At 29.5% G+C, this 16,570-nt stretch overlaps 2 protein-coding genes across 3 annotated transcripts in view; one reads left to right on the plus strand and one right to left on the minus strand.

Annotated features, from left to right (window-relative positions):
- goe (endothelin converting enzyme 1) overlaps positions 1-16,570 on the minus strand; it is a 194,304-nt gene that overhangs the window by 47,306 nt on the left and 130,428 nt on the right. The window lies entirely within an intron of this gene.
- Positions 3,670-9,058, plus strand: LOC142230714 (uncharacterized). Its single transcript, XM_075301348.1, has 2 exons — positions 3,670-4,316; positions 8,790-9,058. The coding sequence occupies exons 1-2, from the start codon at positions 3,794-3,796 to the stop codon at positions 8,975-8,977; spliced, it is 711 nt and encodes a 236-aa protein (XP_075157463.1). The 5' UTR covers positions 3,670-3,793; the 3' UTR covers positions 8,978-9,058.

Here is a 16,570-nt window from a genome sequence, read left to right on the forward strand (position 1 = left end):
GTGGTTTTAGTTTCATTAAAAAATTGATTGTTTGAAATCAATATTTAGTTCAAAATTAAAAAAAAATTCAATGACTTAGTTTTACGAGTTTGATTAAAAAGTTAATTGTATCAATTAATTTTTTTTAATTAAAAATTTTAAAATTTTCAATCATTGACACAATTAACTTAATGTTTCTGTCTTGATTAAAAAGTTAATTGTGTCAATTAATTTATTATTTGAAAACATTTTGAACTTCAAACAACTTTTTAATTGGAAATATTTTGGTGATATTTTTTGTGTGTACCGAATTCCAATAGCATCGGTTGAAAGCTACACCTTCAACCATCTAAAAGCAAAAGTTACACCCACGAACTGTTAATTTCAAACAATGATTTTCTATGAAATGGAGATATAATATCATTGATTTCCTTAGCAAATTTCAATTAATTTTTTAATTGATTCAATTAAAAATTTAATTGATGTTGATTGCAATACTCAATTAATTTTTTTATTAAAAACGTAAATATTTTCAATAATTTTCTTAACTGACTTAGTGGTTTTAGTTTCATTAAAAAATTGATTGTTTGAAATCAATATTTAGTTCAAAATTAAAAAAAATTTCAATGACTTAGTTTTACGAGTTTGATTAAAAAGTTAATTGTATCAATTAATTTTTTTTAATTAAAAATTTTAAAATTTTCAATCATTGACACAATTAACTTAATGTTTCTGTCTTGATTAAAAAGTTAATTGTGTCAATTAATTTATTATTTGAAAACATTTTGAACTTCAAACAACTTTTTAATTGGAAATATTTTGGTGATATTTTTTGTGTGTACCGAATTCCAATAGCATCGGTTGAAAGCTACACCTTCAACCATCTAAAAGCAAAAGTTACACCCACGAACTGTTAATTTCAAACAATGATTTTCTATGAAATGGAGATATAATATCATTAGATTAGTTGAGGTCTATTTTTAAAAAATTTCATTTCACAATTCTATATAAAAAGGTAATTTAATTCATATTTTTTCTTTTGAAATGTATGGCAATTTTTAAAATGAGTGTGCTCCCAATTATTGTGAGAGACATTTTTTGTGCCACAATTTAGAAATTCAATGCGGTACCAAGCGTGGTCAGTATTTTTCTGTCACTTGTCCCCAAATTATCATGCTTTCATTCCCAAAAATCACCAATCTAAATTTAAATTCCTCAGAAAAATCCCCAATACATTTTTGAATTTTTTTTTAAAGAACAAAAATAAAGAACAGGACTCTGCTGTAAAAAATCAGTAATAAATCAGTAAAAATTAAAAAAAATATATAAATAAAATATAAATAAAATTTTGTCAAACCACTTATAAGCTGCAATAAGATCACGATTTCAAACCACAACACCAAGAGACAGGTGATCCTCTTCCAAATACTGGATATATGAAAATGGGAGTTCGGTCACCTTGTATTTATGAACGAGAATTTACTTCAAATGTGAAATTGGGTGGTAGACACGGTTGGTTGGTAAAATTCTACCAGAAATGTTAGATTATTTTTATAGTTTGGTAGAATTTTTTGATGTTTTGGTAGATTTTGCAAAGAAGTTCTTCATAAGTACCTCTACCTCTAATTTTTAGAGAAAAAAATTGACAAAATTTTCTATAGAAATCTTGACAAAATTTTCTATAAGAAATAAAATGTCGGCAAAATTTTCTATATAGAAATGAAATTTTGACAAAATGTTCTATATAGAAACATTTTCTACAGAAATACAATTTTGTAAAAAAATATTTTTTTGTTTGGTTGGTTTTTGGGAAAATTTTCTCCCAATTTTTGAAGATTATTTTAGGCTCGAGCGACAATTAATATTAAGATTAATATTAATATTAAGGATATAATGTCCAAATAAGTGATATAGTTTTCTTTTGTAAATGTTGACGAACCTCTGAAATCCTTTTGTAAAAATTTGATTTTAATTTATTATGTTGAACCGATTTCAAAAAAAAAAAAAAATCCCCAAATTTATGGAAATTCCCCCACGAAATCCTAAAGTCCCTAACTCAGAATTTTCGTCCCCATTCACGAAATATATTCCCCAATTGGGTAAAATCCTCTTCTATATAGAAATGAAATTTTGACAAAATGTTCTATATAGAAACATTTTCTACAGAAATACAATTTTTTGAAAAAATATTTTTTTGTTTGGTTGTTTTTTGGGAAAATTTTCTCCCAATTTTTGAAGATTATTTTAGGCTCGAGTGACAATTAATATTAAGATTAATATTAATATTAAGGATATAATGTCCAAATAAGTGATATAGTTTTCTTTGGTAAATGTTGACGAACCTCTGAAATTCTTTTGGAAAAATGTAGAAATTTGATGTTAATTTATTATGTTGAACCGATTTAAAAAAAATCCCCAAATTTATGGAAATTCCCCCATGAAATCCTAAAGTCCCTAACTCAGAATTTTCGTCCCCATTCACGAAATATATTCCCCAATTGGGTAAAAATCCTCAATACTGGCAATACTGGCGGCACCGTAGGTTTACGGTTAAATCAGCATATTTCAGGACATCGTAGGAGTGGACTTTATAACTTATAGACTTTTCCCCAAAAATCTTTAGATTTTTTTTAATTTTTTTTTTTTAAGGAAATTTAAAAGAAATTCTATTGTTGTTTTTTGATTTCAGCTTAAAACCATACATTGACTAAACCACAAGTGTAGCTTAACCAACAGAGGAAAATAATGTTTGTCAAATTTATTTGGGCAAAGCCCTATAGACTGCAAGATGGTTGGATGGACGCACGTTTCGGAATTACCACATTCCTCATCAGCATCCTCTACTTGCAGCAAAACTATCAACCAATTATCAGAATAAATTCAGGCAGTTCATTAAACCCAACAATGAACCACACTTGAATCTTCCGAAAAAAGGTTTTGCATGATAGCCGGCTTATGCCGAAATAAATTCGTACAAACATATCTCTTTTCCTTTGCCACTGTCAAATCATCGATTTGAGTGCAATTGGCTGGGTTTATTTTGAGCGTGCTTCCTCTTTTTTTCATTTGTTTTGTTTTGTTATTGTTGGTTTTGTTCTTTAATCATTGTTGTTGTTTTTTGATTTCAGCTTAAAACCATGCATAGAAATTCTATTAGAAAAATGTTTCTAATACTGAAAAGAGTTATCACATTTCATTTATTTGGGACAGTAATACATATTTTTCAAAGTGTTATTATTTTAGTTAATTTTTAATGAAGATATTTAAAATACTTTACAAAAATTGCAGAAAATTTTTTAACAATTTCAAAAAAAAAAAAAAAAATAAAAATAAAAATTTACAGTTGTTTATTACCACAAATAATATCTTCTAAAAATTGTATCAACGATAAAAATTACAATAACAAATCAGCTTTAATTGAATCAATTTATTATAAAATTGTCCAATGTGATGAATCCTATTCTAAAGCAACAACTCAATTTGTACTCTTATTCCAATAAAAAAGATGCAGCACAAAGTAACCAAAAGCAACCAAAGACAGTAAAAATCAGTAGATCGATATCAATAATCCAAGAGATCAATGATCCAGATTTGCATAAACTGCTAATTCAAATTAAACATTTTGCATTTAAAATAAAAACTTATGCAAGAGCAAACAAAAGACGCAGTTTAAAGGAAACAGTTCATTGATTAAGTCATACAAAAGACGAACGAAAATTCAAAATCGATATAATAACGCGAGTGAAATTTGTGTGAGAAAAGAGAAATAATATAAAAACAAATTTCATTAAAAAAAAGAAACATATAGAAAAAAATGAAAATATTTGCTCTACTAACACTAAGCCTAATGGCTTTAGCATCAGGTGCTCCCCAATATGGATATGGTTTCCAGCAACAAGAAACTGCTCTATATCAGGCCTCACAAAATTCATTTCTAGACACTAATCAAAACTATCACGTTGGTGAAAGTAAATATTTACCTCCAGAAAGTCCCACACAAGCTCCATTGGTACGCAAACAATTTTACTTAATTTCGGCTCCTGATGATAGCGAAAATCAACCCAAACATAAAAAATTGATTTTGGGTCGTCCCCAAAAGAATTATCGTGTTGTGTTTATTAAGGCTCCTGGTTCGGATAATGCTAATATTAAATATTCTGCAGAATATGCTCCCCAAGAGGAGAAAACTATAATTTATGTACTTAGCAAAAAAGATAGTGAATTGGATGCCAGTGATATTGCTACACCAGCACCCACGGAACCAAGTAAACCTGAAGTATTCTTCATTAAATACAAGACTAACGAGGAAGCTGAAGCAGCTCAAAGAGAAATTCAAAGTAAGTTCCTCTTTTTATTATCAAAGGATTTAGAGCGAGAATATTGGTTAGGTTTAGCTAATTGGCCTGACTCGAGGGACTTGAATAAGACAGTTTTTACTTATACCCTGTTTCTGTATATATAATTGGCCTGACTCGAGGGACTTGAATAAGGCAATTTTTACTTATACCCTGTTTCTGTATATCGAACGAAAAGCAGTCACTCGAATTCGAATCAATTTGGATTTCAGTATTTTTGAAAAATCATTCTTTAGAACTAGACCTGTCGAATATAAAGGATGAGAGAGCAATTCCAAGCCCAAGTAGTGGATGTTTGCCATCAGTGTTGCCAGTAATTTTCTGGCTCTTGTCCCCAAATTATAATGCTTTCGTCTCCAAAAATCTCCATTTCAAATTTAAATTCCTCACAAAAACCCCAAATCCGTTTTTAATAAGTTTATTTGAAAAAAAAAATTGTCAAACCAATAAGATCAAGATTTCGAAACCCAACACCTAGAGACCGCTGATCATCTTCCAAATGCTTGAGATATGAAAATGGGAGTTCGGTCACCATGTATTTATGAACGAAAATTTACTTCTAAATATTCAAGTATTAAAATTGTGTGGTAGATCTATATTAAGGTGAATTATCTTCATTATTTATTTTTTTTATCGGATATATTGTCCAAATCAGTGAAAGAGCTTGGGCCTCCGAAGTAAAATCCTGAAGCGGTTTTTAGTTCAAATGCTCCATTTGCACCCTTTCGTATGACGTGGAATAAACAGCAGCATAGTTTTCTTTTTGAAATGTTGACGAACCACTGGACTTCTTTTGTAAAAATATCGAAATTTAATGTAATGTAATTAATAAAATGTTGACAAAATTTTCTATAGAAATAAAATTTTGACAAAATATTCTATAGAAATAAAATTTTGACAAAATTTTCTATACAAATAAAATTTTGACAAAATTTTCTATAGAAATAAAATTTTGACAAAATTTTCTATGAAAATAAAATTTTGACAAAATTTTCTATAAAAATATAATTTTGAAAAAATTTCTATGGAAATAAAATTTTGACAAAATTTTCTATAAATATAAAATTGTGACAAAAGTTTCTATAGAAATAGAATTGTAACAATATTTTCTATAGAAATAGAATTTTGACAAAATTTTCTATAGAATTAAAATTTTCTATAGAAATTGTGACAAAAGTTTCTATAGAAATAGAATTGTGACAATATTTTCTATAGAAATAGAATTTTGACAAAATTTTCTATAGAATTAAAATTTTCTATAGAAATAAAATTTTGGCAAAATTTTCTATACAAATAAAGTTTTGACAAAATTTTCTATACAAATAAAATGTTAACAAAATTTTCTATAGAAATAAAATTTTGACAAAATTTTCTATAGAAATAAAATTTTGACAAAATTTTCTATAGAAATAAAGTTTTGACAAAATTTTCTATACAAATAAAATTTTGAAAACATTTTCTATAGAAATAATTTTCTATAGAATTAAAATTTCGACAAAATTTTCTATAGAAATAAAATTTTGACAAAATATTCTATAGAAATAAAATTTTGACAAAATTTTCTATAAATATAAAATTGTGACAAAAGTTTCTATAGGAAAAGAATTGTGACAATATTTTCTATAGAAACAGAATTTTGACAAAATTTCCTATGGAAATAAAATTTTGACAAAATTTTCTATAGAAATAAAATTTTGACAAAACTGTCTATAGGAATAGAATATTGACAAAATTTCCTATAGAAATAAAATTTTGGAAAAAAAGATTAAACCGATTTCTCGAAAAAATCCCCAATTTTATGGAAATTCCCCCCAAATCCCAAGCCCACAACTCAGAAATTTCGTCAGCATTCACGAAAAAATATCCCTAATTTGGAGGAAATCCCCAAAACTGGCAACACTGTTTGCTATTGTTTTCATAGACTTTTACACGATTCAATTCATGGCGAATCAGTACTTTTTATTGAAATCGAGAGTTCATCGTGTACCATCTACTCAAATGACAGTCGGTTCAATTTCGGAGGTGAAAGAGGGATTGCCTTATATCGACGTAAAACCTCGGAATTATTATTATTGATATTTTCCAAACACTTCGGCATTTTCGGTCAAAGATTCACAGAGTTTCTGCCCAGTATTGCCAGTATTGGGGGTTTTTCCCCAAATTGGGGATATTTTTTCGTGAATGGGGACGAAACTTCTGAGTTGGGGACTTGGGGATTTGGTGGGGAATTTCCATAAATTTGGGGATTTTTTCGAGAAATCGGTTTAATCTTTTTTTCCAAAATTGTATTTCTATAGACAATTTTGCCAAAATTTTATTTCTATAGAAAATGTTGTCAAAATTTTATTTCTGCAGAAAATTTTATCAAAATTTTATTTCTATAGAAAATGTTGTCAAAATTGTATTTCTATAGAAAACTTTGTCAAAATTTTATTTCTGTAGAAAATTTTGTCAAAATTTTATTTCTATAGAAAATTTTGTCAACGTTTTATTTCTAATTTTGTCAAAATTTTAGTTGTATAGAAAATTTTGTCAAAATTTTATTTCTATAAAAAATTTTGTCAAAACTTTATTTATTTGTCAAAATTTTATTTCTATAGAAAATATTGTCAAAATTTTATTTCTATAGAAAATTTTGTCAAAATTTTATTTCTATAGAAAATTTTGTCAAAATTTTGTCAAAATTTTATTTTTATAGAAAATTTTGTCAAAATTTTATTTCTATAGAAAATTTTGTCAACATTTTATTTCTATAGAAAATTTTGTCAACATATTATTTCTATAGAAAATTTTGTCAACATTTTATTTCTATAGAAAATTTTGTCAAAATTTTATTTCTATGGAAAATTTTGTCAGAATTTTATTTCTATAGAAAATTTTGTCAAAACTTTATTTCTATAGAAAATTTTGTCAAGATTTTATTTGTATAGAAAATTTTGTCAAAATTTTATTTCCGTAGGAAATTTTGTCAAAATTTTATTTCTATAGGAAATTTTGTCAAAATTTTATTTCTATAGAAAATTTTGTCAAAATTTTATTTGTATAGAAAATTTTGCCAACATTTTATTTCTAAAGAAAATGTTGTCAGCATTTTATTCCTATAGAAAATTTTGTCAACATTTTATGTGTATGGAAAATTTTGTGAACATTTTATTTCTATAGAAAATTTTGTCAACATTTTATTCGTATAGAACTTTTTGTCCTAATTTTATTTCAATGTAAAACATGTTGTCAACATTTTATTTCTATAGAAAATTTTGTCAAAATTTTATTTCTATAGAAAATTTTGTCAAAATTCTATTTCTATAGAAAATTTTGTCAAAATTTTATTTCTATAGTAACATTTGTCAAAATTTTATTTCTATAGAAACATTTGTCAAAATTTTATTTCTATAAAAAATTTTGCCAACATTTTATTCGTATAAAAATGTTTGTCCTAATTTTATTTCAATATAGAAAATTTTGTCAAGATTTTTTTTCTATAGAAAATTTTCTCAGAAGTTTATTTATATAGAAAATTTATGAAGTACATCTTTGCAAAATCTAACAAAACATCAAAAATTCTACCAATCTACCAAACAATAAAAAATCTACCATTTCTGCTAGAATCCTACCAAATTTGGCAAAATGTCTTCCACGCAATTTTACCACTTGAATATTTAGAAGTAGTAAAATACAAGATTACCAAACTCCCATTTTCATATCTCTAGCATCTGGAAGACGATCACCAGTCTGTTAGTGTTGTGGTTCGAAATCTTGATGTTATTGCAGCTTTCAGGATTTAACAAAATTTTAATTTTTAAATTATTACAGATTTTCTGTAGTAGAGTCTTTTTCTTTATGTTTGTTTTTTTTTCAAAAAAAAAAAAACTTTCCAAAAATTTATATGGGATTTTTGTGAGGAATTTAAATTGGGTATTTTTGGGGACGAAAACATTATTATTTGGGGACAAGAGCCAGAAAACTACTGGCAACACTGTTTCTGCCCTAATATTCGTCAATGATATGATGTTCATGTTCGTTTGATATTTTTGGAGTGCCTGCTAGTTACGGTTTTGTTTTTATTTTAAATTTATGGTCATTAAACATATTTTTTTTGAATTTATTTAATGTTTTAATTGGAAATAACCTCTTTTCGGCTTTCATTGTGTGTACCGTCTTCAGAGCTGTTTTGCCCAGGTCGAAACTTAGCTTTAAAATTATTGATGTTGGATATTCTTGCGAAACTCGGAAGGCCCAAATTTTTTTTTTTTCAACTTTACCTTTTATAATACTGTTTACCTTTGTGATTTTTCCGTAGGTTCAAATTTTCATATCTGTCATAAATATTGTTAAATTTAATAAAAAAAATCTTTAAAAATTCTTCATATCATTTTGAATTATGAAAATTTTTTAATTTTTGGTTTGGTTTGAAATCAATTAATTAATGTCTTTTGTGTTCTATTTCTTCCATAGATGAATATGACAAATTGGGTGGCACCAATGAATTTTCTGATGAAGGCGTTGCTCCAATTACCTCTGTTGTTGGTGCTTTGGATGGTCTTACACCTGATGGTGCCTATAACTATCAAAATGTAAATCCTAGCCTAAAATCTGGAGAGAAATCACCAATAAGCCATTATTTACCAGCTTCGATCATATAGAGAGTGGCCCACCAATCGTTTTTGCTGTTATTCATTGTAGCTTTAAGTAGCTTTTTGTTATTATATGTGTATTATAATGTTTTTTTTTTTTTTTGTTAAATTTATTTTAAGAAAATAAACTTATTATTGTGCCAAAAAAATGTTCTATCTTTTTAATATATACCAAAATGCACTTTGGGATCCGTATATAAAGTTGCTAGAGAAAAATATGGCATGATAAAAACAAGTAAGGAAAGTCTAAAGTAGGGCGGGGCCGACTATATTATACCCTGCACAACTTTGTAGATCTAAATTTTCGATACCATATCACATCCGTCAAATGTGTTGGTGGCTACATATAAAGGTTTGTCCCAAATACATACATTTAAATATCACTCGATCTGGAGAGAATTTGATAGACTTCTACAAAATCTATAGAAAATTTATGTCGGCTAACAATGTTAGTAAAAACACAATGCTAGTAAAAAAATATGGGAAAATTTAAATCTGAAGCAATTTTAAGGAAACTTCGCAAAAGTTTATTTATGATTTATCGCCCGATATATATGTATTAGAAGTTTAGGAAAATTAGAGTCGTTTTTACAACTTTTCGACTAAGCAGTGGCGATTTTACAAGGAAAATGTTGGTATTTTGACCATTTTTGTCGAAATCAGAAAAACATAAATATGGGAGCTATATCTAAATCTGAACCGCATAGCTACAATGCTAATTCTACTCCCTGTGCAAAATTTCAACTAAATCGGAGTTAAAAATTGGCCTCTGTGGTCATATGAGTGTAAAACCGGCGAAAGCTATATATGGGAAATATATCTAAATCTGAACCGATTTCTACCAAATTTGGCACGCATAGCTACAATGCTAATTCTACTCCCTGTGCAAAATTTCAATTAAATCGGTGTAAAAGATTGGCCACTGTGGTCATATGAGTGTAAATCGGGCGAACGATATATATAGGAGCTATATCTAAATCTGAACCGATTTCAATAAAATTTGGCACATTTTACTACACTACTAACTGTACTCCTAGTGCAAAATTTCAACCAAATTGGGGCAAAACTCTGGCTTCTGGGACCGTATTAGTCCATATCGGACGAAAGATATATATGGGAGCTATATCTAAATCTGAACCGATTTCAATCAAATTTTGCACACTTGACTATACGACTAAGTGTTATGTTTGTGCCAAATTTCAAGCAAATCAGGGTAAAATTCTGGCTGCTGGGTCCATATAAGTGCATATCGGGCGAAAGATATATATGGGAGCTATATCTAAATCTGAACCGATTTCTTCCAAAATCAATAGGGTTCTATTCTGAGCCAAAACACATACTTGTGCCAAACTTGAAGGCGATTGGACTTAAACTGCGACCTAGACTTTGATCACAAAAATGTGTTCACACACAGACGGACGGACCGACAGACGGACATGGCTAGATCGACTCAGGAGCCCACCCTGAGCATTTTTGCCAAAGAAACCATGTGTTTATCTCGTCTCCTTCTGGGTGTTGCAAACATATGCACTAACTTACAATACCCTGTTCCACAGTGTGGCGCAGGGTATAAATATTCACAATTTCTTTAATTCAAAATTAGGGTTTTTACATTAGGTTTACGACAATTCCTGCAATTCCTGTAAATAGTTTCTTTCAAAACAATCATTTTTACATTGAAATGAAAATTGCGAACAATGTCTGTACGAGTACTTCTAAAATTTCATTTAGAAAGAAAGATTTATTTTCATTGGCTGTAATTTGCTTCATTCTAGACTTTATTAACATAAACAAGCGAGAACACTATCAGTATTTCAGATCAATGTCACACCATCATTTGAATTAAAATCAAACTGAGTTATAGAAAATGATTAAAAATATAACAGATTTTATGATTAGAGCAATAAAATGATTTAAATTACCTAATAAAAATTAACAGATGCAGATCATAAGCTACTGGTATTAACAGAAAGAAGACCAAACAGCACACGGGTCGACCTTCGATTGAAATAAAAACAAAATTTCTCACAACCATAGATGCTAGAAAAATATAAACAGTTATTTATTTAAAGAGATAGCCAAGGAGTTTATATACAATACTAAAAGTTTTTTGCTTAAGTCTTCTGTTTTATGATGGTAATGATTAACAAGTATATACGACCAGGCCGAATCTTATGTACCCTCCACCATGGATTGCGTAGAAATTTCTACTAAACGCGGTCATCCATAATTAAATTACTTGGGTTGCGGCCGATGGCAAGGCATCTTAAAACTTCTTAACATCATCTTCTAAATTGTAAGTCAGTCCATGCGGGATATATAGCAGACAAAAGAAAGGTCGATTAAATACGTTTATATTCAGTTCTTGACCGGAAGAAATAATTCAGTTCTTCTAGGGAAGAAATATTTATAAACCGATATGAACTTTTGTGCGGTAATTAGAGAGCCAGGATTGAAATATCGCGGTCGCTTTTTATGAACACGAGTCTACCAAAAATGGCAGATTTTTTACTGTTTGGTAGATTGGTAGATTTATTAATGTTTTGGAAGATTTTGCAAAATATTTCTCTCCAACTATGAAATGCTTCATAAATTTTTTATAGAAATAATATTTTGACAAAATTTTCTACAGAAATAAAATTCTGACAAAATTTTCTATATGTTTGCCCCATGAAGTCAGGCATTTAAACCGCAAACCCTAATTATTTTGAAGTTCAGATTCACCTTTACTAACGCCGATAATGTCATTTGAGGCGGACTAAGAAGTCTAAATATCACGAAATATTCTTCTAGAAAAAGTTTTGTATGAACGTATCGATTAGAAAAAGCTGAACGTGTTTTATACTCTTTTTTTTCTTGTAACTCTTTGAATTGCCACATCTGTGTTAATAAGAAACACATAAATATATTGACATCACGAATTGTGTGGACGACAAATATACTCCGGCACATTCCACCATTACCACGAGGATACATATACGCCTGACACCACAGGCGGAGCTAGAAACGGTCGTCCTCAATTAGTTACTTAGCAAGCCAGGTGCTTCAACACTATAGAAATAAAATTTTGACAAATTTTTCTATAGAAATAAATTTTTGACAAAATTTTGTATAGAAATTATATTTTGACAAAATTTCTTAAAGACTTAAAATGTTGACAAAATTTTCTATAGAAATAAAATTTTGACAAGATTTTCTGTAGAAATATAAAATTTTGACAAAATTTTCTATGGCAATAAAATTTTGGTAGCTTATTTTTGGTACGAGTGGCAATCGTGATTTTTCTATGATTGGGGATCGGTTTATTTGGGGCTATATATAATATAGATCGATTCACTAGCGAAATGTAACAAATTTCAGCCGGATCGGATGAAATTTACTTCTCTTAGAGGCTCCGCAAGCCAAATCTGGGGATCGGTTTATATGGGGGCTATATATAATTATGGACCGATGTCCACCAATTTTTGCATGGTTGTTAGAGATCATATACCAACACCATGTACCAAATTTCAGCCGGATCGGATGAAATTTACTTCTCTTAGAGGCTCCGCAAGCCAAATCTGGGGATCGGTTTATATGGGGGCTATATATAATTATGGACCGATGTCCACCAATTTTTGCATAGTTGTTAGAGACCATATACTAACACCATGTACCAAATTTCAGGCGGGTCGGATGAAATTAGCTTCTCTTTGAGGCTCCGCAAGTCAAATCTGGGGATCGGTTTATATGGGGGCTATATATAATTAAGGACCGATGTCCACCAATTTTTGCATGGTTGTTAGAGATCGTATACCAACATCATGTACCAAATTTCAGGCGGGTCGGATGAAATTAGCTTCTCTTTGAGGCTCCGCAAGTCAAATCTGGGGATCGGTTTATATGGGGGCTATATATAATTATGGACCGATGTCCACCAATTTTTGCATGGTTGTTAGAGATCGTATACCAACATCATGTACCAAATTTCAGCCGGATAGGATGAAATTTACTTCTCTTAGAGGCTCCGAAAGCCAAATCTGGGGATCGGTTTATATGGGAGCTATATATAATTATTAACCGATGTCCACCAATTTTTGCGTGGTTGTTAGAGACTAAATACCAACACCATATACCAAATTTCAGCCAGATTGGATGAAATATGCTTTTCTTAGAGGCTCCGCAAGCCAAATCTGGAAGTCCGTTTATATGGAGCCTATACGTAAAAGTGGGCCCATATGGCCCATTTGCAATATCATCCGACCTATATCAATAAGAACTACTTGGGCCAAGTTTCAAGTCGATAGCTTGTTTCGTTCGGAATTTAGCGTGATTTCAACTGATGGGTATTTTAGAAGAGAAGGGATTTTCTTAGTTTTGAAATTGACTAAGAATTCTAGCAAATTCAACCAAATTGAAAAGTGATCGTAAATTTAGAGGACATTATTTGATTTGGAAAGACCATTTAACAAACGTACTGTGTGGCGGTCCCAGTTTATTGTGCTATATTCGTCAAATTAGAATTATCAAATTTCATTGATAATTAATTAAATGGTTTACAAGCCACCAAAAGCATTTACTTTACTAAGTATGATTTCGTTATAGTTGGCTGGAATATCACAAAAGTCTATTGTTGACGAGCTTAAGCCCCTTAAAGGGAACAAAAATGTTGTGTATCGCACTATATATCGTTATAATGATACTGGTAGCATTTCCAAAAATGGCAAATGATCAGAAAATATTCCATGTAAGAATGGAAAATATCTTAGAATCGGATTCAAGTAAAACATTACATGTTCCAATGGGCACACGATTTTACACCAAAAAAGTTAGAACATCGTAAATTTCCGAACAACGTCTTCTCTAATGTGAACAATTTTCGATGTGAGCAATTCATAAACTCTCAACATGATCGTGTTTACCTAACCAAACTCAAAATTTGATCGACCACTAGAAATACATCTCCATATCGGAAAACCAAGACCGGCTAAAAATACAATTTCCGCAATTCATTTCGTTCACACTGTAATTACCCAATTTATCTGATGACGGCAGACTTTAGTATTAGCATTATTATATTAACATAAATCCTGAAAGGTTTTCTTTAAATATTTCCATTAAACATTTTCTTAACAAAGTATTTTAATAAAAAAAAAAACAATCTTATTGTCTATTCATCGTTTAAATTTTTGTTTAGCATGGTAATAACTTTAATTTTTTTATTACTTAGTATTTTATTTTATTGCCATTAAAAATCCTAATCCTAACGTATTATCTCTAAAAAGATATTATCTATCACGATCGTTTGATAAGAATTAATCGCATTTATTCAATTTGGGTTTTCCTCGATGGCTTACCAAAAACCAAAGGCGCCGCCAGTATTAGGAAATGCGAATATAGAGAATTCATCATTGTGTCAACACCTAGTTAAACAAACCGTATATTATACCAGCCTCCATTAAAAAAAACTTCACTTTTAAAACCCCTTCGATGATAAAAACTTCCGACGTGCATCGATAAATTAGAAATTTTTATGCAAAACAATGCAAATCTTGATCTACTTTGCAACACATAAAAATTTACCGATTGCAAACAACTTATTTATGGTTTTTTGTTTTGTTCTTTTTATCTGTTTAAAAGTTAAGCAAGTTAAAGCGTTAATTGTTATAAACGGTTTTATACTAAACAAAAAAACACAAAAAAACACCTTTAAAGATTAATTATTCGTTGAATATTTTGAATTTGGCGCTTTGTTATGGTATGACACATATATCTTTTGAGGGGCATCTTTTTAGTATCCCTTGTAGGTGTTTTGTGAGCATAAAGCCTTTTTTGTATGCATTTAATTAATAACACTCTTAGAGTCTCTATTAATGGATTTGCTGAAATGTTTATGCTTTATTGGGTGATCATTTAATTGCTATTTATTATTTTATTGCTACTTAAATAGATGAATTGTCTTATATCTGAAGGTCTTGTATGGATTTTATGACCAGATTTTTTTCTAATTTGGATTCAACAAAATTATTTATATAAAAAATATAAAATTACTAGCGTAACCCGGCCCGCTTCGCTGCGCATTCCGAAGCATATTTGTAGGAACATTTTACCTTAGCGTAGTCAACCATATCCTTCGAGGTGAAAAAAATTCGAAAAAGATTTGAATTCTTTCAAACATATCGGACAACTTGTTGTTTGTTTACATATAGAAATACGGCAGATATGCAGATGTAACAGGTTGGCTGATAAGTCCCCGGTCTAACAGAGAAAAACACATTTTTGTGTCAAAATTCGTTTTTATTATTCAACATAGTTCCCTTCAAGAGCATTACAACGATTATAACGACCTTCCAATTTTTTGATACCATTTTGGTACACGCACAGAAAAACCATGGTTAGACATGGTTGCCGCATCCATTTAATGCTTATCTAGAGCATGTAATTGCCGCGAAAACCATGTATTTTGTCTTTGTAAAAATAGTTTTCGAGCGGAGAAAAATGTATGGTGGCAATAAGCATTTGAATGGTTCTCAAATACCGCAAACATGTTCTATCATTTAAATGATAGAATTTGAAACCATTAAATGGTCGGGAAAATCATGTTCCTGACCATTCCATTTTTTTACTTTTTTTACAGGGAAAAAAGTATTTTTATAGGTTGAGTATAGACATGTCTAGAACCATTACATGGCCATAAAGACCATTTACATTTTTTCGTGACCATTTAATTTTTTAACTTTTTTGCAGCAAAAAGAATTTTATAAAAACAGGTACACGCGATTTTCATTTCGCGCGTCAGTCGTGTGTTGATTGTTTCTTGGAATGGACGAAGAATACGGATTTACTGTTTTGTGTTAATTTATTCAGAAGTGGCACGTGGTTTTATGTGAACACAAAAAAGGAAAGTGTAATTGAAAAAATGTATCTGTTTTTGTTCTGCATTTTGCTATATGGTATCATTTATTTTTATTTGCAGTTACATGATGTCTGCGTTTGTACATTTGATGGGCACGATGTAAATATGGAATAATTACTTATTGTTGAAATTGAAATAAAATTGAGTGTGTAAAAATATATGAAGTTTGCTTGAACGGCATTATAAATACACTCTTACAAAAATATGTTTTTCATATGTTCCGATATAAACAAAATGTGTTTCGGGCACAATTTTAAAACACAATATATTTAAGTGCAAGCATGTAATGTTCCTAAACTAACACTAAATGTTTGGGACATCTATGTTAATATGTTAGAATATATTATGTTTGGGGGATGAATGTTTCATAAAAATCATATGTGTGAATGCAAACATATATAAATTTACAAATTTCGACTAAACATACATATGTTGTGATATTTTATTCAAAGCGACATAGAGAGTATAGAGAAAAAAATAGAGATGGAAACCGGGAGAGTTGACAAAAGATATCAACATAACACAGCGAAAGAATCAAAAGAGAACAATTTCTGTGAAACCGCTTGTATGTTGATTCGGAAAACTGTTTTATGATAAGGCCAAAAATTTGATATGCTTAAGTCTAAATATTATTTAATTTGAATAAAGAGAATGGACATTCGGAACCAAGAGAATAGACATTTGAAAAACAAACAGCATATGTTTTC

Source organism: Haematobia irritans, chromosome 3 (assembly GCF_050003625.1).
Source record: "Haematobia irritans isolate KBUSLIRL chromosome 3, ASM5000362v1, whole genome shotgun sequence".
Lineage (NCBI taxonomy): Eukaryota > Metazoa > Arthropoda > Insecta > Diptera > Muscidae > Haematobia > Haematobia irritans.